We start from the raw sequence: 25,462 nt of genomic DNA, 5'->3' as shown, positions 1-25,462 counted from the left end.
GCGTAATAACTTTGTTATAGAATTGGCAATAGTCCTCATTATAAAAATGACAAATGCTGATGAATATTAATTCTCATTGCTTAGTATTTGCAAACTAATCTTTTCCAGCTTATTTATTTCTGATATAAACTGCATTTTCATCTAGTCTTATTTTAAAGAAAATCAGTTGAAAATCAGTTGCCTAAAATGTAAAATATTTGAATTAATTTTAAATATTGATAGTTTTTCTTGTTCCCAGCTTGGGGCAGGGAGTAAAACAAGGGATTTTAAAGCGACTTTGGACAGTATTTTTAGTCTTTTGTATGGCTAGGGCATGATCCTTCATTTAAAATCGTTTTATTAAAATGAGGGGGGAGGCAGACATAATAAATAACAGATTCCCAAAGAGACCGATATATTTTTAACAGCATGAATTTCACCCACACACAGATGTACACTCATAGCAGTCAACATGCCCTCTTCTTTGACAGTAAATGTTGCAAAATACATGTTTGCCCCAAAGTTTACATTAGTGAGTCACAATGCATTACACATTTATTATTATCAAAATATCTCTTATCACAACATTTATACCAAAAAAAAAGTGCTCAGACTGCAATAAACATTAGGCACATTTTTAAGTTCAAACCATCCAGGTTCTTTATGCTAGTACTATTTTTGGTGACACCTGCTAAAAGCGCTAGAAAATGTTTCCTAAATTAAAGCATTGAGAAATGGTAAGGCTATTAAGAAGCTAGTTTACAGCCCTCTTTAACCCCCAACATACATTTTTAAGTTTGTGTGCAACACTGTATGTAAGCAAGTGGGACAATAAAGCAGGGTACTTGGAGGTATGGCATATCTAACAGGACTATAGTAAATCTGGTATTACAACTAACAGGTTTAAATGTGATAAAACAAGGTAAAAAGGTTACAGCATAAACCAAGTTCAAAATAAAAATAAAGAAAATCATTTTACAGTTATTTCATAGTACTTTCTTATGAGAGTTTGAGTATATTTTCCTTAAATGTGTGATCTGGGGAGTTCTCTCCCAGGATGTTTTACATAATGTGATACAAATTGGACTGAAAGAGGAAAGTCAGAGAGCTGTAAACACACCATTGCTCCAAAATGGTGTGTTATAATCAACCCCCAAAGTGACTTCTGCTAAACTTTGGCCTACTTTGGAAAACTGTCACTTCTGTGATTCTGCTACTTTCAAATTTACGTCTCTTTATGACAGTGGGACCTGGAGGAAAAGATACAGGGGAAGTCGTATAAGAAGAGAGAAATAGTGACCTGGGAGAGAAGGAGAGGATTTCAGGAGAGATTAAAGTCAAAGCTAGCCTTTGTGAGCTCCCTAAGATGAGCACAGTACAAAAGACACACACTCAAGTTGACAGGCTAGGGCGTGCATGGGCAGCACAACACGCATACATGCACATGATCATCAGACACACGGAAGTAGAGTTACTAAAGCAGTTGCTTAAGAAATCTGGAAACTAACATTTGCTGAAGTAAGAAAAAGAAGAGTCAATAGATGCTAGGAGATACTCCAGAGAGATAAAGCTGAGATACCTGTGTCTGTTCCTCTGAGCACATCAATCAAGCATTTCCTTCTACTGTTACACACACACTCTCCCTGTGCTCCACTCTGTGAAAAACACTTATTTCTGCTCCAATGTACAAGGATCACAGTCAAAAGAGGAAATGTAGGGAAAACATGGGATAGAGAGAGGAAATTACATTGGAGAATCTTTTTCTCTCTCTCTACTTCTGCTCAGTACTTCTTCCACAAAGCTGTCAAAGTTGAGATATTTCACTTGTGCACGGGCATGCACAGACAAACATCACAGAGAACTTTGATGACCAACTAATATTTGAGGGTGGCAGAGAAAAAATTGAAAATAAAGGACAGCTACACAGTTACAATGTTGTATTTGAGCAACTGAGAAGACAGGGTGGCAAAGCAAATGTGGGTGGGTGTGGTGGGTGCGATGAGGAGAAGAAGAGCCATAGCTACGGTAACTATGTGAACAGAGACTGGAGACACATCAAAGTATTAGCAGCCAATCAGTTTGCATGGCTAGAGTTCAGTCAACACAGGCCTACATAGACCTCTCAGTAGCAGACCTCCGCAAACAAGGGTCAGTGGTCAAAAATTTTAAGCATGCTCTTCATTTTTTAGTGGTTAGCTTGTGGTTTCTGTGAAATAAGTGGCTCATTCTAGCTTGAAAGCACATGTGAGTGGGCTTTTGTTTGTGATATAAAATGACTAAACGTGTGGCATTGCAGCTCTGTAATCATAGTCGCTCTGACTTTAGAGTCATTAACACATTGAGGATAGTGAATTGGCACATTTGGAGATACCATCTGGCATCGTCAGCTTTTTCTCTCAGTCCGGCTGTGGACCCAGCCCCCCTCCCAGGATGTCTTTTTACACGTATTGTACCTTACACATCCAAGCAGGCTGTTTGGAAACTTAGTTCTTGCACACAAACACACTTTTTCTCAAGAGATTAAACATGGAGTTTGTTCCTCAAAAAGCCAGGCCCATACACACGGAGACATGCTGTCTTCTCTGCGAGAGCCACAACTACGTCCTGTGGTCATATCAGAGCCTGTTGGCTATTAATGGACAATCACCATGGTAACCAGTGTCGTGTCATGAGTAGCAGGTCACCTGGAAATCTGCCATTTCTTTTTCAGTCCCTCAGAGGAAAGACAATACATTGCAATGCTGAGAAAAAAAGATAAAATGGAAAGGCTAAGCAGGACGGTAGATATAAGATCTTGAAGACCGGAGTGCAGATTGCTTTGATTGACTATTCTTCACTCCGAATTTGATTGCATTATGCTTTTCTTACCGGTATAATAAAGTGTTTTCATGTCATGCCTTTTTTGCATTAGTAGAACATTTGCATTTGAATGAACATTATTATCCACCTTTAATCCTCTCTCTTTTCTTTTTTTATCCTGTATCCCTCTCTCTCAGCTTTAACTCTTGCCTTATCACTCTCTCCTCCAGATTCCTCACCTTCCACCCCACTAACCTCAGACTCCAACACTTCCCCTGCCTTACCCTGGCCAACGCCGGAGCTCAGTGGAAATGGTGGCAGAGAGGCTGGGAAGTACTGCTGCCTATGTGGAGCCTGGTTCAACAACCCTCTGATGGCCCAGCAGCACTATGAGGGAAAGAAACACCGCAGAAATGCTGCCAGGGCACGCCTGCTGGAGCAGCTAGCAGGCAGTCTGGATGCCACAGAGAGCACAGGTCGGCCTCTGAAGTCCCCACTCAATTCAGTGACAGGCATTGCTTGTGAGAGTGTGAAGATGAAGGAGGTGAAGTGATTGAGTATGGTTGGTTAAATCTTCAATTTGTACACTCTAAAGGTGGTCATGTAGAAATGAGACATTAAATTCAATTTTAGTAGTTGTAAGATTTCTCTCTCCGAAACCACAACATTGATGAATCACTTCAATAAGTAATTTAATGAGTTATATGTTGAATATCAATGTCTCTGGGCATATTTTGGGTTTTTAGGTGAATAATTTACAATTAAAGTTTCCCTAATTTGATAAAGCTTATCCTGCTGAAATCTTACAGAAACAGACTTTATTTCTGAAACATTTGTTTTAGTCACTTAGCTTTTAGTAAGGGACTTGGAAATTAGATTAAGTAGCAATAATCAAAAATTCTGTGAACACAAGTCTAATTCTGACCCTGTAGATATTAGCAATAGGGCTACATTCCCACTCCAGGTCTTCATGCGCAAATCAGATTCTTTGGCTGTAATTTGTTTTATCTGGTGATCCCATTAACTTTAAAATATTATATCTGACTTCAGCGCAAACTGCTTACAGCTCCAAACTGACCTGAATACACATAAGAGCAACAGCACAACAGTAAACAGAGGGAAATAGGTGTTATGGTTTAAATACAGCCATTTAATGTGTCAGCGGGTGCTGTGCGACAAACATTGATAAAAGGGAACTGGTTCTCTTTATTGTGATGTTTAAGGAAGATCTTACTGCCATTTCAGCACAACAGATTATTTGGGGCAACTTTTTTTCAGATATATAAAAGACAGAGGCAGATCATAGCTCTCTAACCAAGATAACATTTCTAAAGTCATCTGTTTGTAGGGTCCAGTATGAATTTTACAATACAAACTATGTATCCCATACATCCTGATAGTTCTGAGAGTATTTATATTAGGCCTTAATAAAATTTGATCTCTATTTATTGACAACTCCAATATTTTTCTCTCTCCCCTGTGCAGTATTATCCCAGCTCCTGTCTGTTTTGTTAAGTGCTGCAGTATTCTGGGGGCAGTGCAAAAATGTGAGGACTGTAAAATGACGTCAAAGAAATAGACACATTTATATTAAAACATCATCTCACAACACATAATCTGCCTTCGTAGATCCCACAAGACTCACTTTAAAAGAGAAGATATGATTCCAGAGCACATAGGAATGTGACTCAAATGTGACTTAAAACAGTCATTCCCACTTACTTTAAACAGCTTGACCTGATCACTTGACCCTCAAAAAATCAGATTTTGCTTGACTAAGTAATTGTAGAATGATGATCTATAAATTAGAATTCCTGTGTCTTGAGTGTATGCATCTGTAGAAATATTGGTAAAAAATATACATTTTCTACCCACTGTATAAATAGAAACTATCAAATCAAAAACACAATTTTATCTTACCTAATTAGTTGAAGCAGTCATAAAGTTGAAGAATATGTCAAAAATACAACCAAATACTGTAAACAGTTTTGGGAAAATAGGGGAAACAAAGCTGTGGTAGATTAAAGAAGGACATTGCAACCTAGAACAAATTTGAAGGGTTGAAGTCAGAAGGACAGATAAAAGGTGATAACTCCAAGACAGGATGGCGTTAGAATTATCAGAGTATCAAAAACAGACAAAACCAAAAGAGAACCAAAATAAAAATGTAAAATCTTTGCAAGTCTAGACAGAAAGAGAACAGAGTTGAACCCCATAGTTTGCAACAGGTTTGATGAATATATCAATACATAGACATATGTATTTTCCTCTCTGTATATGGCTCTTATTCCTTGTTAAACTTTGACCTGATATCTTATTAATTCTGTTTGCAACAGCTAGTTTTCCAGATCAGTTGCCAGGGTTCACAGTCTACTCAGATTACAGTACAGCTTTCACACTTGTCAAAGCTGCATTTCTGGGTATGTGTGAAGCTCATGGTTCCTCTGCTGCTGTAGGATATCTAAGTTGTTAAGATGATTTCAATCGATCTAAAAAAAAACATGAGCAAGCATTCTCACACAAACCACCTATGTAAAGGTAACAACAATTTGCCTTGCTTACTTGAGTTGGATCAATGTCAAATACTAGCATTTTGGCATGTCTTAGGTTTTAAATTTCACATATTAGTCAGGGCCATTTCTTTCGTCTTTCTCCTACCCACATTCCTGCTCAAGTAGAGCAGGAAGAAACCCTCCTGATTTAAACTTTAACCTTAACTGAGGGGTAGTCTTACAAAACATTGGGTACTATTTGGCACAGTGATACCATCTAACATCGTCCTGCTGCACTTACAAATTTGGCGCACTCATAGCACACATTACACAGTCTCTGCAAGCAAATCATTTTGTGAGCCAAAGCTGCGCTCATCGCTCTGTGCTCCAGGTGCCATGACACAAACCATCATCTCAAGAAGCCAATCATATTAAAAGCATGAGTCATATTGCCGCCTACAGTGGCTCAGAGGCTTTAAAAGTGTCGTGTTGGATATTGTCCGCGATCCACACACTGTGACCCAGATCCCACAAACTTAGCTCCTTTTCTATGATTTTTGACTAAAACATTATAAAATAATAATAAAACTATTATAAATATTTAACAGGTAGCTTTTTAAACCAGTTGTGGTTTGCATTTAATAAAACCTCTTGCTTCACTGCCATATATATATATATATATATATATATATATATATATATATATATATATATAGTATGATAGAAAGAAGCATATATTTATATATATAGTATGATAGAAAGAGGCATTATTATGTGGAGGACTTCACATGTCCTTGCAGCAAGTGAAACCCAGATATAAAGCATGCATGTACAAAAAAAGATTATATATATATATATCTATATATATATATAGATATATATATATATATAGATCAAATGTATATGCACATTTCTGCATTAAAAACCAACAGAATACTTATAAGAAAAAGAAGACAAGACAACTTGATTTTTTTTGTTGTCTGGAATAGGACATGATTTTAACCGCGTAGAAGTTGATGCAATCCATCATGCATTCTGAGATCCATCCAGCCATCCATCCATCCATTTTCTTCCGCTTATCCGGGGCTGGGTCGCAGAGGCAGCAGGCCTTCCCGATCCCCACACCCTGCCTCCAGCTGCTCTCGGGGGACCCCGAGGCAACACCAGGCAAGCTCAGATACATAGTCCCTCCAGATCCACAAAACACATGTGGACTGGTTGGGCCACATGTTGGACCGCTCCGACTCCATGTCTCCAACCACGCTCGGATCTTGGAGAAACTCATCCGGAGGTGAGAGTTGAAGACCGCACTAACAGACGGATCCACCAGACATTCCCATAAACCCTCACAACATGCTTAGGCCTGCCAGGTCTGACCGGCTTCCTTCCCTGCCAGCAGATCCAGCTCACCACCAGGTGGTGATCGGATGACCCGAGTGTCCAAGGCACATGACCAGAGATCAGATAACACGACCACAAAGTTGATCATCGACCTCCGGCAGGGTGTCCTGGTGCACTTATGGACGCCCTTGTGCTAGAACATGTTGTTCGGCATGGACAAACTGTTATTAGCAGAGAAGTCCTATAACAGAACCCCGCTTGGGTTCAGATCAGCCTACCGATCACCCATGTCCAGGTCTTACTGTCGCTGCCCATGTGGGCGTTGAAGTACCCCAGTAGAATAATGGAGTTCCCAGTTGGAGCACCATCTAGTACTTCTCCCAAGCACTCCAAGAAGGCCGGTACTCTGCACTGATATTGCGCCCATAGGCTGAGACAATGGTGAGAGACCTGTGCCCAAACCAAAGGCGTAGGGAGTTGACCCTCTCATTCACCGGCGTGAACTCCAACACCTAACGACTGTGATGGGGGCAATGAGCAAGGCCACCTCAGCTCACCACCTCTCCATGTTGGCAACGCCAGAAAAGTGGAGCGTCCAGCCTCTCTCCAGGAGACAGGATCCGGAACCCAAGCTGTGCTTAGAGGTGAGCCAGACTATATCCAGCTGGTACCTCTCAACTTCCTGCACAAGCTCAGGCCCCTTCCCCTCAGCGATGCGACGTGCCACGTCCCTACAGCCAGAAATTGGGTGCGTGGACTAGGCCTCGACCGCCACCCGGTTCTCTCTGCACCTGACCCCTACAGATCCCTCTGCAGGTGGTGGGTCCACAGAAGGAGGGGCCCACGTCGTAGGTTCAGGCTGAGGCCGGCTGGGCCCTGTGGGCAAAGGCCTGGGCACCAGGCGCTCGCATGGGGGCACCAACCCCAGGCCTGGCCCCAGGGTGGGGCCCCGGCTGCGCCATACCGGGCGACGTCATGGTCCTTGATTTAGTACTATCAATAGGGGTCTTGTAAGCTGCACTTAGTCTGAGCCATCACCTAGGACCTTTTTGGCATGAAAGACCCTAATAGGGGCATAACGCCCCGGACAACATAGCTCCTAGGATAATCCGGGCACTCAAACAACCGCGCCACGTTAAGGTTGCAGCTCGTGGGTGTAATCTTGCCCTATTCTGCTGCAGTTATTAAGAGTCAGAGTCCAGCAGTTTTTAGATTTTTCACAGCTTTAAAACACCTGCATTAAATGAGTTTCTTATTATTAGGTCCATGGAGAACTTTAGCTATTTCATTTATACATGTTGAGGTAAGGATTGGGGCAAAAAGTTTCATTAAAATAGTTATTGCAACTGGAGTTGCACGTGCCTGATCAAAACAGTAATGTTTTTAGCTTAACACAGGTGGACTGTATTTACTCAGGCTATTTGAAGTAAATTTATCCCACAAGACTTAATTATCAGGAATAAAGGGTTGAATATATGGGCGTGGCAGTTTTTAGTTTTTTAAACATATTTCTTGTATAATTTTAATTTAAACTATATTTATGTATGTTAGTCTAAATCCCGCACTTTTAATGTCCAAAACACTGTGATAACATGGCTCAAACATATTGCAGCTGTAGCATAATTCTCACTTCTGATTGGCTTTTATTATTACTTCAGATGTGAGTTAGGGTGAAAGTGAAGGGCAAATAAGAACCTCAGTGTTGCATAAATTTATCTTTGCCTCGGTTTTCTCCTTCTCTTATTTATAATCCTTTTATTCTGTCCTTCCTGCTTCTGAAATCATTCCTCCGTGTCTATAGCTTGTTTCTTTGCTCCCTTGTTGTTTGGATGTGTGTATTTGCATGACAATCATGTTAAATCTGTCAACACATCCCATCTGTCATCATCTCTGCAAGGTGTGGTTAATTATATTCTATATACAAGATGTAACCATAGGATCTGCCAACTGTTTTATTCTTGCATTACATTTATACTTCCCATAATATATGACCTTTATATAAAATTGTCTCAAAGCAGCACAATGTATACATGTGTAGAATTGTTCTCTAAGATTTTGTTCAGCCATTGACAAGGGAGGTGTAATGGGTGTGGCTAGAGGCAGGGGATCGAGGGTGCCTGACTCAGCTTATTCCTAACATAAATCATAAAAGGGTAGAAACCCCTCAAGACAGGCCCTGTGCTTTGTCTTGGCTCCCTGGAGATTAGGAAAGGAATTGGAAGCAGAGAGATAGGCAGCGAGATGGTTGTGTGTATGCATGTGTATGCGTGTGCATGTGTATGTGGACTCTAGAGACAGTTAAGTTCTGAAGTCGGAAGAATACTGTCTATAATTGATGGTTGTGTTTCAGTCGTGAGACGGAGATGACCTCCTGTCCCAGGAGATAGTGCTCACTGTAATAGCTGAACATCACTTACATATATAACCACAATAATTTGTCGGCTTTGCAGATATATGTGTTGATTATTGAGTGCAGATCAATAAAATGCCTGACCCTATAACCACTATAGGAAATGACTTATTTGGACGTATATTTTTAAATAGATTTTTTTTATTCATTGTATTTACAGCTATGAGATGGCTCTAATTAGGGGTGGTTCTAAATAACCTTAAGATGAATATTAGAAGGCTCAAAAGTTTTTATTAGCAATATGTTCTCCGATATTTTTCATTTTTTTTGCAGTTGTGATATTGCAACACATTGGTTTTATAATGCAAACTGTAATTCAATATAGGGCCGGCTACTTTCATTTGGATTTGAAGAGCATTTAGATATCCTCTATAGAGTGAGTGGAGCTGAAAAATAACATCAGACAGATAAGGAAAATAAAGTGAATATGGTGATTGGTTGAAATTATGTCTAATGACTATTTCATTTTATTATTACCCGTTTGTCACTATAAATTATTTCCTACAATGAAATATACCTCACTAAATCAAGTGGCAATAGAACTGTAAAAGTTGAAACATGTATACGTATATCTAAGGAATAACTTTCTGACTAATCTTTCATTTCTACTTATATTTTGCTAAAACAGATGGTGTATCCATTTTCTGCAACATGTGCTGCAAAATTGATTAGACTTGTTTTAGTATTTGAAAAGTTAGAGCTAGACAGTTTCTCACTCAACCTTAAGGACTTTTCATATAATAAATGTTTTTTCATTTCCACAAATGCTTATTTTAACCAACAACCGGCCACCTTGTCAATATTGTTGGTTTTGGTAGCATCTAAGTAAATATCCTACATTATTTTATTTGGCCACTGAACAGCACATAACCCGCTCCTAGTGGATCATGGTATAAACGCTTTGGAATGAGAAGAGCTTAAAAACATGTATCCAAATTAAAATGTCAATACCATGAAACGAGGTACAAATTAATATGTCTTATGTTATGGTCATTCATTAAATAGAAAAGGAAATAAGACACTATATGCAATAAGTGATGTTTACTTTTATAATAATCATTGCTTATGGCTTAAGTATCCCACTTACTTTGTTTGAATTAGTGCCATTTATCAAACTATACTCACCATAAACAAGATTTCATAATTGCCTGTATTAAATGGTCCCAAAAATCCATCTGAGACACATAAAAGGATTTGGAGAAAGAGCTTGGCAGGGCATATAAATGGAGTGAGTCACAAACATCATACCCCAACAGGGAGCAATAATGTTCCAAGGCTTGAATCAAAAACCTTCACTTGTACATCTATGTACTGTTTAAAGGTCTGAAACTAAAGCAAGGGCAAGTCAAAAAATATCTCCAGCTAGGTCTCCATTATAAGCATACAGGGTATTTCTAAATATTGTGAACCCATGCATTCAGTGTGTCAAATAGTTTTTGTAACAAATTCCATCCACTTCAGTTTATTTTTTTATTTAATTCACAATATATGTCATATGAAGGCGATTTACAGAGACAATTCAACTAGATTAACATTTTCTATCTAAGGAAAACCAGCTTATTGCCATTGACTCTTAAGCAATCCCTCCCACTAAGCATGCATGTAGAGACAGTGGAACCACTAGTAAACCTGCAGATTGAGAGCGCAGTGTTCTGTCAGGGACATAAGGTACTATCAGATATCAGATCCCTGATAATAGATGTAGCATGGCCATTAAAGGCTTTATATGATAGAAGGAGTATTTTATATTTTATTGTGGATTTAACGTGAAGCCAAAGATGAAAAACTTTGATAGGAGAGAGATGAGCTGCTTTATAATTTTTATCGGAACTCTGGCCATAGCATTTTGGATCAGCTGAAGGCTTTTAACTACAGTTTATGGATTCCTGATAGTAAAGAATTACAATAATCCAGCCTTGAAGTAACAAATGCATGGACTAGTTTCTCAGCATCACCCCTGAACAAGATATGTCTCATTTCTGCAATATTCAGATGAAAGGACATTCACCATTAATACCATCAACAAAATCATCAATTTGTGAAGAAAGATAAAATAAATAGTTTCCCTATGATCAGTGACATAGATGAGATAAAAACTGGAACAGATTCATTAAAATTTATAACTGCATTATATGATAATGTTCTGCTAAAGTACCACCTTCTTTTGGGGGAGGAGAACTCTGTCAATACAAGGTCCAAAGTATGAAGATGAGAATATGTGGTACTATTCACATTTTGAGCAAAGTCAATTGAGTCTAAGATAGCATTAAAGGCTTAATTTAAGCTTTCACCTTCAGTGTCTGCATGGATGATGAAATCCACCAGTATAATGACCTTGTCAATATTTAACAGTAAATCAGATAGGAACTCTGAAAACTGATCTGAAAATTGAACCTGGTGGATGACACAAAATTACAAAAGGAAGAGATTTTGTTGCTTTGCAATTTGGATGAGGGAAACTAAGAGTTAAATGTTCAAAAGAGTTGCAACTTTTAACTGGGCTTTGAGTAATCAGTAAGTCACATTGAAAGAGCGTTTCCACTCTCAGCACCCAGAATTTCTGGCTGTTTGGAAATTTTTGAAGAAATAGATCATATTAAATTAATCTTTAACTGTTTTAAATTCTTACCCTGATTGGAGTCATTTTAATTTCAATTTGATTATCATGATTTACTCTGTTAGGATTCTTTTCTAATATTTTTGGTTTTGGGCAAAACACTGAAAGGAGTAACAATATATCTAACAGTATTAGAGGTAATGATTTAAAAATGCTCAACAAGCTACTAAAGAAGGCTGGCTCTGTTCTGGGATCTCCTCTAGAACTTCAGGAGACTATTTCACAAAGAAGAATTCTTCATAAAGTGAAGAACATTATGGGCAAGTAAGAGGCTTCTCCCCATCTGGTGCAAGACAGACAGATAGAGATGATCTTTCCTGTCCACAGCTATCAACACCTACAACACCTGTTTAAAAATAACTTTTGAGTTATTGCAACATTTAATTTCCCTTTGGGATTAATACAGTATATTTGAATTGGGTGGGTAGAGCAGCTGCTTAGAGGTGAGTTAAACTACAACTACTTTCTGGTCTGCATCCATGGCTGCCAGGGTTTTGGAGGACTAATTAATTTGGTCAAATTCTTAGAAAGAATTCAGTGTGGTCCATCCACAGTGGGTGATGCCACCTTCCTGAATCAGACCAGCTTATCACCAGAAAGATTGGCAATTATCAGTGTAGCCCACACCATTTTCATGACACCACTTAGACAACCAGAGGTTGGGTGATGACATGCAGCTGAACATGTCATCATTGGGCCGATCAGGGAGGGAACTGAGAAAATTTCTTAGTCCGACATTTTGTTCCGTTTGGCAAACTTAATTACTAAAGTAACATTAATTTTAGAGACCTCCTCAGCGTAGCCGGGTGCCATTGGCCCAGTCTGAAAAGCAATCTTACCATATTTAAAAGTATTCTGAGCCAACACTTTCAGGTAGGAGTTGATGTCTCACATTTCTGACTACGTAGCTGCAAATTACCATAGCAGGATTCCGAGTTGGTGTGTCACTGAGCTGGGGGAAATCTGTTAGAAACATGGTAATGACCAAAGGGCAAAGATCTAGGACTATGCTGTACTGTCACCCAGTCGCTTCCTGCCTGCTCGGGATATACTACTACATACAAGGACCACTACATACAGGAGACATGTTCCTGGTCTCGGTGGATCCAGGCTGTTAACTAGTGGCTCTAACTCCTGGATATGGTCTAACTCCAGGATATTCAGCAGGCCTACTGTAAGCCAGGAATCTAACTTTGACACGCTCGCCCCTAAATCAACAAAAATACTACACTTATTACACATACCAAAATCGTTAAAGGAGACAGAGGAATAATTGAGCATCTGACACAGAGGGTAGGAGAGGGAGATCACAGTCAATGTGTCTACAAACTGGAATGGGTACAATGCTAGAACGCTTTGCACATTAAATGACAGTCTTAACTCCACTCCCACTGCCTTTGCTTAACATACCCTCTCTGGCATATCTTCTCATTTAATTAACCAAGCTTAAAACACCAGCACAAATTCTGCTCCTCTTGACAAAAAAAGCAAAATTCCTTAATGCTATCGTGCATACTTTTTCTTGCATATAATTAACATGGATTAGGATAAACCATAGTCTTTTGCCAGAAACTTATGCCAGAACCTAAAACACAAAGCGTCTGTTCTGGAGTATACATTAATGTGTGTGTGCTTGAGTGCATGTGTGTTTGTGTTCAGACCACTGGCGCCTACACAAAGCAGTAGCATATTGCACATCAGTGCTGCTCGGCCAGGCATTGGGGAGGTGACATCAATCAGGCTAAAAGCAGGGGAACTGACATTATCTAGCCACGTACACACATGCACTTACAACAAAGTTGGTTTTATATATATTCAAGAACAAAGATCTTTGTGTAATCGTTGTAGCAGCATGGATACATGGAACTTAAAATGAGCAGGACTAGGCATGGTTTTTCTTTTCACCATTAGACATTTTTCCTAAGAACAAATGCCAACATTGGCAACATTTTAATCTTGTCACGTGTAATCATCAGGTTATAATTATTATTAAGGTTTTGTTAAAATTTGTTTTAAATTTGCAAAGTATAAAAACCTTCTAAAGTAATCCAATCTACTTTTTCCTACTGAATAATTTTAATGGGTATAAAAATATCATGATTAATTATATAATTATTTTTTGTAATTGCCAATGAATACTCTAAATTTAAAGGCTTTTCTATGTATTTGAAAATCATGATATCACATCTTAAACAGCAAAAAATAATTTAAAAGATCTATACAACTGCCATAAAGCTTTAAATTGTGTTTCAGAGGTGTGTAACTGTACACTGAAGTCACTGTTCAGTATACATTCAGATTTTAAAGAGTAAATAAAACCCTGAAGCTCTTTTTTTTTTGCAGATAAAATGCAATTGCAGATAAACTGTACATATTTCATTATCCCCTAATCCTGACCACACCTTTGCTCATTCCTGCTCCTGGTTTTGGCTTATGCAATTATTGATCGGAAGTGGTTCCAACCATTGACTCTCCTGGAATTGTTGAAATTTATTATTTTCATTTCCTGGTTTCTATGCCCTGTCCACCAACCAGAAATGGGAGATTCCCAAAGTCAGAGAAGGATCTGCAGGAGTTTTGTGCAACCATTGGTTTGTGAACCTGTTTCACATGACTAAAACTACTAACTGAATGACAGAACATTAAATTGCGTCAATCCTCTTGTCTACAAAAGTCAAACATAAGTGCTTTTACTTCTAGACAAGTGGAACTGAGGTACAGTAAACAACTCTTACACCCACAACACAACGTAGACAACTTTTACACCCATTCAAATTATTCAGTAAGAAAAAAGTAAACAACTTCCTGCTGCACATAATTTTCCTCCACCTCCAGCACCCAATGTCCTGAACCACAATTAGGTAAATAGAATAGTAAAGTTGTCTTATATGACATAACTACCTGTAGCATCACTCACTGGATATATGTAAATGTGTTTTAATGAGCTTTGCAAAAAGAAAGCTCCATGTTAAAGTGTAACTCTGTGAAAAGAAAATTCAAAAGATTTACATAAGTTCATAGCATTGATATATACTAGTTAAAATATTTATGCAATAACTTTATGTAATGTTTACATAAAGTTTGAAATTCAAAGAAATTAATTCATTGAGCAGCTCAGATTATTTCACCCAGATAGGGCTCTGGTTAGCAAAATCTTTTAATACATGTACATTTTAAAATGCCTATTTTTAAAAGAAAGTGGCAACCCCGAGATCTGAATTCTTGCCCCTACAACCGCCAAGGTAGCAGCACACCTGGCCTACCTTCCTAATGCTTCAGGAGTCCCATAAGCCAAACAGGTTGATAGACCTTCAGCTTGACAGCATCCTTGGGGTTCAGGGGTTGCTGCCGCAAGGGGCACCATAGAACTTACTGCCCCAGCTTTGGGTGTCTGCAAGGACAATAGAGGCAGAGAACATGGTCCACTCAGACTCAATGTCCCCAGCCTCTATCGGAATCTGAGTTGCCAGAGGTTAGAGCTGTATATACCCCATACCAAGGGCCTCACCAGATGTTTCCAGCAGATCCTCCCTTCTCGTGTGTGCCTGCTCAGTGTGACCAGGGTCCTCCGCTCCCAGTATATCCAGCTCAACAGCTGGTGGTGACCGGTGAACAGCTCCACCCCTCTGTTCACCTAAGTGCCCCAGATATGGCACTGGAGGTCAGAAAATAAGACTACAAAGTATCCTTTTTTCAAGTGCACCAATCAACATCCTTATGCTTGAACATGGTGTTCATTATGAACAGTACATGACTTGCACAGAATCCCAATAATAATACACCTCTTCAGTTCACAGCTCAGGGCAGTTTCTGCAGATCACACCCTTCCAGGTGTCACTGTCATTCCCTACATGAGCATTGAAGTCCCACAGCAGAATGAAAAAATCCTGGGATGGCGCTATCAAACACCCCCACAGAGATGCCAAGAAGGTCTGGTACTTAGTACTGCCATTTAGCTCATAGTCCTAAGCAATAGTCAGAGATGTTCTCCTTACCTAAAGGCCAATGGATGTGACCCCACTCATCTACTGGGATAAACTCCAATATGAGACGGCTTAGCTGGAAGGAGACGAGCAGACCCACCCCAGCCCTCCATTGTTCCTCGTGGGCCACTTGAGAGTATAGAGAGTCCAGGCTCTTTCGAGGAGCTGTTTCAGAGCCCAGACTATACATAGAGCCGAACCAGACTATTTCTATCCGGTATTGCTACACCTCCCACACAAGTTGGTGCGGAAGGTGAGGTTGTATGTCCCCAGAGAAAGTTAAGGGTCCGTTGATCTGGTTGCCACCACCCCCTTCTCTGACTGCTGCCCAATCCTCTTTGCAGTGGTTCCTCATGGTTCCCCCTCCACCTGGTGGGCCCTCTGGGCAATTGCCTCACATCACTCCTTTGGCCTTGGCCCTGCTGAGTGCTGCAAGAAGCGATGTGACCACACTAGAAGACACTAGCCAGCAAATCCCAGGGATGGCTCCAGGGTGAGGTCTCGGCTTTGCCGAAGTGGGAGACATGCCTCAATTGACCAATCACCTAGAGCCTGTTTGTCTTGATATACCCTACCAGGGGCATTTTAGCCCCAAGGATCATCTGGACACTGAAACCCATGCAGCACATTAAGATGGCGGTTTGTGGAGGCGTAGTTAATAATACAAACCGTTAACTATAATCAATAAATGCTTTAGGCATTTATCACAATTACTTAAAACATCTTTTGTTTATGGATTAACTTTGATCAGAATAATACATTGTTAATTTAAATTTCCAATTATTATTGTTAATAATAATTATTATTGAATAACTATAATTGCATAACACACATTTTGTATCTTCCTATTTAAATTTGTAAAAAAGTTGAAATATGAAGCAAAAATAAAAAAAGAAAATAGATGAATGTTAAAAACAGAAAAAATCTCTCAGGGAAGTGTGAACCTACATAAAACTGATATGAAATGTCTTTTAGAGTAACCGATAGCATAGGCAAAATTAACCACAACACTTAAGAGTAGACCCATTGGCAGTGGTCCAAGATATAATTTAGTGAGTAGAAAAACATATTGCCCTTTAAAAAGTGTTTACGAAGCTGTTATGAACACAAAAAAAAAAATCAACCCACGGTATCTCTTTGGTTTTTATATCTCTGTCTATATCTCAGTTTAGATTTTCTGCTCTATGTATTTTGAAGGAAGCCTCATAGAGGCTATTCACCCATGGCTTAATGCTAATTCAAAGTAAAAAAAATGGTCATAATTAGACATGTTATATTATTTTTCAGAACAATTTTAGGCCAATATACCACTTTTACTTTGGAAAACAAAAAAAGATAGCTTTTGTCAGAGGATTTTTTTTTCTTTTTTTCCCGCTTACAGATTTAGCTATTAGCTTTTAATAGCACTACAAATATCCACAAGCAAATCTAAGTCAGTGTTGACTCCAGGCTACTAATTTTCTTCTTTTTTTTTTTTTAATGACTGCTCATCTTTAATCACCCCTGTCACAGACGGAGTGACTCTCGAGGCAACACGAAGTGGATATGCTACATTATGCAGCTCCCACCCAGTTTGGGTGACCTCCCATCGCCCTCAATGGTGCAACATCTTCCTCTGCTAACATAGTTCTTTAGCAATTACTGCCTCAGAAGGTCAGAAGGTGACAGAATACACAGACTAGTCATAAATCTCAAAGACAGTAATGACAGCAGAAAAAGGGCACCCACACACAAACAAAATCTTCCACCTCATCCTACAGCACTGGCCCAGTAATAGCAGTTCATAAAAAAATACCAAGAAAATAAAACAATGAAGCTCAAACATGGCTAAGGGCCATCGACAGGCAGATTTGACTGTTTAGTTAAAGTGTCAAGGATTATGACCTCTGATCTGCTTAAAGCCCTGAGGTGATGTGCCTGATTGCGCAGTGTAAGAAAACATTTATAGCACTTCATTGTATCTCTGACCAAGATTACAGAACCAATTATGTCAAGCTGCTGATCGTCCTATCCTAACTGACACAGAGAACCTTCCCTCTGCTCCCTCTGCCCTCACAAAAGGCAGACATTTTTAGAATCAATGCTGCCATGCCAACAACTCATTATCTGTCCACTCTTCTTTATCTGTGTATGCATCTTACTTTTCTCTGGAAATTTCTTTCATTTCTGCTACTTCCCCTCCCCCACCACCACCACCAAATGTTGCTTCACCCAGCTCTATCAGCATCTTCAAACTCATCTATTTTTGTGGGTGCTCAAACCGACCACCTGCAAACCCTCTAATTAGGTAACATCTGTGTCTGAGCTGCACCATTTGAAACATGCATTCACCACTACAATGTAAAATGTGCATTTTTGCAAAGGAAGGCAAATTTACAATTAGCTTCTCAGTACTTTCCTCATTCTGTCTTTTAATTCTTGTGTTGAATGCTGCTTCGGTTCAAATTGAGAAAAGACAACCTTGCGCACACTCACACACAGGGCTGGAGAGCCATGGGCATGAATCTAAGGATCTAAAACCGGAACTAGTTTTTTTACAACCTAATTAACTAAATAACTTACTAATTCCAAGAGTAAAAATATCTTACTTAGTGTCAGTTTTGAACTGAACATTGCCGATGATTGTTTGTAGCGAGGCTGATAATGATTGCACTTTAAAATTGTACTCACAAATTCTAAAATCCACTTCCAGTGACCTCTGAAAATATTTTGCTATGTGTTTGTTTCTTTCCAGGACTGCGTAGTAGTTACTCTTGCAGTGTCTGCAGTGTGGTTCTTAACTCTATCGAACAGTACCATGCACATCTCCAGGGCTCCAAGCACCAGAACAAGTGAGTAGATCTGTAAATACAGGTGTATCTGCTCCAAGAGAAAAGCCTGATCAGCAGGAAAAAGTCTTCAGATAGAACAGTTTTATATGTAAAGGTGAGGTGAGTAATGGCATGTACAGACTGCTTTAAGTAGCCAATGTACTTAGCTGTCACTCTCTTTGCCACACTATTGGGTATTTGAGTATATACCACCCTCAATCATTATTATAAAAATTATACAAATGATTTTGTGTCTAATGAACCTTGAATTGCTTTAAATTTTGATTTAGATTTCTTCAATTATTCACTTTTTCATATGCACTGCCATTTATAAAGATGCACCTTAACTTAATGTCTTTTTTTTAAATGCCAGACAAACTATAAATGTCCTTCTCTTCATGCTGTTTTATCCGCTTTTATCATAATGTTGGGCAGTTTTATTTAAAACAAGGAAGCATGCGTCGATATTTCAATGACAAAGAGATCCACTGATTAAAGCATAGCTAACAAAAGACATAGAAAGTCACAGAAATCCATATAAAATCTATAACTCACATAATTTACATACACTGATATAAACACTTAAACGTTTATTGCAAATTGCTTTCCTTTTTATCTTAAAATGATATCCTTTTAGTCAATTGATATTCACTGTTTGAACTAAACAAATTTGTTTTTTAATTGCTTTACTTTTGCAGTCCATCACCAGTCCATCGCAGATTACTTTTGCACCTGCGATGGACTGGCGACCTGTCCAGGGTGTACCCCGCCTCTCACCCATTGTCTGCTTGAGATAGGCACCAGCACCCCTCGCGACCCCACTCGGGACAAGCGTGTAAGGAAATGGATTGATAGATGGACTTTTGCAGGGTTTTATATTGATAAACCTAGAAAAGTGTGGATTAATTCAAACATTTTTTTGAAATGGTCTTTAAACCTGCATTTAGAATTATTAACTGTCATTTAAAGGTGTTTGTTTATCTGAAAGGGTAGTATTTGACTTTAAGATTGGATGTGGAAATGGAAAGAGAAAAACAACTGTAAAAAAAACAAAACTACTGCAGTGAAGGAATGTTTAACTTGATGAGAGAGTGGCCTTGAAACTACCACTTTAAAGTGATTTCAGATAGCTACGGTATATATTTTTTTCTTCTGCCCTGTTTTATGATTTATTATTCCTCTCAGATGAAGCCTACTATTCTTTTTATTATTAAAAGAATACATAAATTGAAAAAATGAGTGATAAATCTCCTGAACTCAAGATCTAAATTGCAGAAATGATTTGCAACACATAAAGTAATTTATATCCGCCAACAGAAGATAAACTGGAACAGAACAACTATATTGCATGCATTTACCATGAGGTACCTCAGAGTGTGGTTGCAGGCTGTGTTTTGATGCATGGCTGAGAGCATTTCTATATACAAGGCAATAGAATTAACATCAAGAGTGTTTTGCTAGATACAAGAAAGCCTGAGGATGTTTTGGCTTTCTATTTATTTTTTTTCTTTTGTACTACAGTTGATGAATCAAAAGTATCTATTTTGATCGCTCAGCCTTCTGCTTGCATCTCTAGTGAAGGCGATAGAAAGATAAAACTACATCTGTCTAGTCTTAGAAACTGCTTGAATTTTAAGGAAAAAAAACACCATTAAACGATAGATGACATAAAAAGAATGCAAGAAATCTGCTTAATAAACAGAGCTTTTAAATTTAGGGTCAAATCAGAATTTTTGTTAATGGTGGCCACTAAAAAAGTTTGTATGCATACAGTTGAATACACCATCCACTATGGTAAATGATAAATGATCTGTACTTATGTAGTGCCATTTCAAGTCAGGAGACTTGACCAAAGCGCTTTACACCACATTCAGTCATTCACCCACTCACACACACATTCATACACTGATGATGCCCTGGGGCTCACTGACAGAACCAAGGCTGCCGTAAACTGGCGCCACCAGCCCCTCTGACCACCATCAGTCGACATTTCGGGTGAAGTGTCTTGCCCAAGGACACAACAACACTGAAAGCCGGAGCCAGGGCTTGAACCGTCAACCCTACATTCAACACCACTGTCACCGTATAAGTAAGTATAGTTGATAGTCTACACAAACACATCGAAAAAGCTTTGATGAAGATACAGTACTACTATCAAGAAATCATACTGTACATATTGTAGATTTAAACCTGTGATTGAGTGTAATGAACCATAAGCAGGCCCTAAAGCTTAAATCTGATACATAGTGGTATGGTTAAAAATGTAGCATGAATCTATTGTAAATCTCAATTGGTAGGACTCAGGAACCTTCTGGAGGAACAAGCTTGAAACATTTTCCTTGATTGGTTAGATGGATTTGATTCAGATGCAATGCTCCCACATGAGTGTTTCTGTCCTAGTAAGCTAAAGGGCATGTCCCTCTGTCTCTCTAGGGTTAGGTGTAGGTGTAGGGTTAGGTGTAGGTGTAGGGTTAGGGTTAGGGGATATTCACCATCCCTGCGCAGCATCCCTGCGCAGCAGCACTTGCGTTTTCCTTAGGGTAAACGTCGAAAAATTTTATGGACTAGCTTAGCATGAGAGAAACATTGGACAACATATTATCTGTTGGCTGGCATTCCTTAACTCCTCCAGAGTCAGCTGTTTATTTAGACACAAAGAAAGAACATGGCGGATGCGTGCGCGGGCATTGACGTCATCGCGCCACACAGTAAACATGTCTTTGCCTAAACAACAAAAATATGCTTAACACTGCCACTCAATGAAATGTTTACAACTCTCTCTACTGTATAGTAGTAAACAAGAACAAAAACACATCACTAATTTCGTATTGTACTCGGTTACAGTATAACCCATAATAAAAAAAAAAACATTTCACATATTGGCAGTTCTGAAAACCTTAAAAAAAAAAAGATGTATCCTTCACTTTGTAACAGTAATTTCACCTGCCAGCTTCCATTCCTCTTCGAACAAATAACCCATGAATTTCTCAAATTTTACCTTTGACACTGGTTTGGTAAGTACATCAGCTACCATGTCTGCAGTAGGACAGTAAACAACATTAATTTTCCCCTATGTGTGTGCAGACCGTACACAGTGATATTTTATATCCACATGCTTGACTCTCTGCCTGTATACTGTGTTCTTCAATAACGCTATTGCTCCCTGGTTGTCCTCATAGATTTTGCCTCGTAAATGCTGATTATTACCATTCATCCCTTTCAGTAGTTGAACAAGGTACATGCTCTCCTGAGTAGCGGCTGCTAGAGCCATGTACTCTGCTTCAGAGCTAGATAGCGCCACTGTTGGCTGCTTCCTGCTCTTCCATGAGATTACTGCACCTGTCTCAGTTAAGGTGAAACAATATCCAGTAATGCTTCTCATGTCATTTTTGTCAGCTGCCCAATCAGCGTCACTGTACCCCTCAAGCTGTAAGCTTTTCTCACATCTTTGGTAGTGTAATTCCTGATCCATAGTACCCTTTAAATACCTCAGTAAATTTTTCACAGCAATCCAGTGCTGTTGCTTTGGTTCTGCCAAGTGTTGTGGTAGTTTGCTAACTATCCAGCTCAAGTTGGGTCTTGTACATGTCATGTTGTATATCAAGCTACCCGCTATCTCTCTTTAACCTGTTGGATCAATTACATCACCATCACTGTCAAAATGTAACTTCTGCTCAGATGGTGTAGGTCTCGGTTTGCATTCAGATATCCCAAATCTAGCTAACATTTTCTCAATGTGTCTCTTTTGTGTAATTTTGATTTCTCCATCAATGCAGTTAAAATCAATACCTGCAGTAGGACATGTTTATGTACACCCATATCCTTTATTTAAACCTTTTCTTCAGCATTTCTTTCACATCTTTGAGTATGGTGTTCATCAACCCACACTAACAGTATAAGTTTCTCATTCCCAGATTCTCTGGTGTAGACACAGTGGTCAGCATCATTTTGCACAATACCATTCCCTGTAAGGTGATCATGCAGTGACATATTCCAGTTGCGACTGGACTGTTAACCCATACAATGATTTGTTGAGCTTACACACAAGATGTTCACCTGTTTTTTACCTGACCTCAAAACCTCCTGGTTGATCCATATATACCTCACAGTCCATGGGAGCATGCAAGTAAGCAGTCTTTGCATTCATTTGGGAAGGATAAGATCCTCCTGCACGGCTACCTGCATCAAAGTTCGGACAGAGGTCATATTAGCAGTAGTTAAAAAATTAGTCTTTGTAGTCAATCCCTTTCACCTGACCGTACCCCTTTGCCACATATCTGGCTTTACAAGTCTCAGATCCATCTGGGCCTTCTTTCATTGCATATATGGCAGTGGTGTGAGAGTTAAAGTTTCATTTTCAGTCAAGGACTGCATCTCTTCTTTCATCGCATCACCCCATTTCATCGCAATTTTGATTTTTCTGAATTCATTGCCTCACTTAATGTTTTACGTACAACATAGATCACTCTGTACAAAATAATCCACATTTTCTGTTTCATCATCACACCTGATTTGCACTGGTACTCTTTCATATATTCTGTGGGCTTTCTCTCCCTCACAGGATATTTCTGTTCTACCTGCTCTTTCTCTGTACCATCTGTCTGGGTTGGACCTGTCTCAGTAGTCTCTACACTAGGCTCTTTAGGTTCCTCAGTCTCCTCAGATTGTCTCTGACCCTGGTTCAATACCTTTGGTGTTGCATCTCCATAGCTCTCTGCATTATTCTCCATGTCATAATTGGTCTGTATCTGGCTATTTGCACTGCCCTTAGCAATCTTTTTCACTTGGCTATGTCTTAGGACTTTTCCTGTCTCCGGATAGTAGATGTTGTAAGCTGGGCTATACTTATTATAGCTGACAAAGATCCCTTTGTCACACCTAGCATCTAGCTTTTTTTGTTCTCCTTATACACATAACATTCAGATTCAAATACCTTCATGTTTGACAGATTGGGTGTTTTCCCTGTAAAAACATAGTAAAGTGTCTGCTCTAGATGCTTACTGTAACACCTGTTACGAATCTGAGCTGCGTTTTGCACTGCATAAGTCCATAATTGCTTTGGGAGGTTACTCTCCAACAGCATGCATTGTGCCATTTCGAATAATGTTCTCCATCCCCTTTCAGCGGTTCCGTTCTGATGGGGTGAGTAGGGTGCACTTGTCTCGTGCCTTATCCCATTACTCCTAAGTAAGGTTTGTAATTCCTGCCTGGTAAACTCTGTACCGTTGTCAGATCTCATACACTTAATCTTCCCATAGGGAGCTACATCTGCTATGAATTTTTCTGTAGCTTGCACAAAAAACATTCCAGTGCAATCATCAGTAAATGCTATTACATACCTGTATCCATCTTTATCTGCTGGTGCTATGGTGCCACACAAATCTGTGTGCAGTAGCTCAAGTATGGATGTAGTCTTTGCATCTGCATGTCTGTTTCTGATTTGTGTGAATTTTCCCTGTTTGTATTTTTCACAATTTTGGTTGGATTTATAATTTTTGCCCTTAATAGACATCCCTTCAACCTCATTCTCTAACTTTGCCATGTCATCAAAATTACAATGGCCTAGTATTTTATGCCATGTTTGCATATGATGACAACCATATACTTCATCAATGTTTTCTCTCTCAACTTTGCTAAGGTAATACAGCCTACCGTACACATCCATTTTGAATTTTGTACCATCCCTATTGACGAGCCAGTCATCACAGTCTTTGAAACTGACCTCTGCGCCATTGACTGTCGCTTCCTTGACAGAAAAGATGTTCTGTGGGAACGATGGGATATAGAACGCCTGCTCGAGTCCCTTGCTGTTCAGCAAGTAGACCTCGGCGTCTCCCCTCATCTTCGCAATCTCGCTCACCTTGGTTCTGTCAGCCAGCTCAATCATGTGGTCCTCTAGTCTGAAACTCTTGTCCAGCATTTTGAACTTGGTGGCATCGTTAATCGTATGCGATGTGGCCCCGCAGTCAACTATGAGCCCTTTCTTGTTTTCTCCTCGCACTTCACAGATACATATCTTAAAAAAAAAAGACTGTATCTGTCTATCTGCTTTCTAGATTTTATCACGATCTCGGCCGCGTCCACGACCACGCCCTTTTCCTCGCTGTGGTGTGTCCCATGCTCGATCATCTCTCCTATGTTGCATGTTGTTGGGGCATGCCCGGGCCATGTGTCCTATTTTCCCGCACGCGTAGCACTCCATGTCGGCCAAGTCCACCTTCTTTCCTCTGCCTCTCCAGCGCACTTTCGTTGCCCCGGATGTCCTCATCACGTTGTCCTCGGTCAAGTATCCTCTTCTATATTTCTCTGTACTGTCATAGCTGCGCTATTTACTGTTAAACTCGCCAAAAGTCACAACTTCATTTGACTGTGTTAAATACACAATGAACGGTTTGTAGGACTCGGGTAGCCCTTTCACTACCATGGCAATCAAAAGTCCATCACTAATTTGCTCATCTGCTCTCCATTACGACGTAAAAATAGTCTCTGCTCGAATTATGTATTTGGTAATTGTCTCATTGTTAGCTTTGCAGAGTGATGAGAGTTCATAGTAAAGACTCACGACTTGCGGCTTGTCCTTGCCAAACTAATGCTTTTGTAGAATATCAAACGCCTTCCTTCTGTCTCGTTCAGTTTCTCTCATTACTAACAACAAACTTTTTTTTCCCAAAACTTGTAAAAGTTCCGCATATGCCTCATCATTGTTTGCCTCATCTTCGGCAAGAGCTACTCGATCCTCATTGTCGATTTCTGGCGTCTCTATGATGCTTTCCGTGTGACTACGGAGCTCCATGTGTGCGAGGAACCTTGCTTCCCAAAGTTCATAACCTTTCTCTTCACCCTCAAACAAAAGTCTGTTCCATCTATGCCCTAAGTGACTGGGCCCATAACCTGTGGGGATATTCGCCATCCCTGCGCAGCAGCACGACCATTTCACTTAGGGTAAACAGTGAAAAACTTTATGGACTAGCTTAGTATGAGAGAAACACTGGACAACATCATCTCTGCTGGCTGGCACTCCTTAACTCCTC

The 25,462-nt window shown here is 39.5% G+C and overlaps 1 protein-coding gene across 1 annotated transcript in view; it reads left to right on the top strand.

Moving 5' to 3' along the window:
* LOC107089680 (zinc finger matrin-type protein 4-like) overlaps positions 1 to 25,462 on the top strand; it is a 92,939-nt gene that overhangs the window by 45,834 nt on the left and 21,643 nt on the right. The window contains exons 5-6 of the mRNA XM_015382631.1: positions 3,009 to 3,254; positions 18,356 to 18,452. Coding sequence (XP_015238117.1) covers positions 3,009 to 3,254; positions 18,356 to 18,452 — 343 coding nt within the window. The remainder of the gene's footprint in view (positions 1 to 3,008; positions 3,255 to 18,355; positions 18,453 to 25,462) is intronic.

This window comes from Cyprinodon variegatus, unplaced genomic scaffold, assembly GCF_000732505.1.
Source record: "Cyprinodon variegatus isolate N-32 unplaced genomic scaffold, C_variegatus-1.0 Scaffold1, whole genome shotgun sequence".
In the NCBI taxonomy this organism is placed as follows: domain Eukaryota; kingdom Metazoa; phylum Chordata; class Actinopteri; order Cyprinodontiformes; family Cyprinodontidae; genus Cyprinodon; species Cyprinodon variegatus.
The sequence above is the reverse complement of the archived record's forward strand: the minus strand, read 5'-3'. Positions and strand labels throughout refer to the sequence as shown.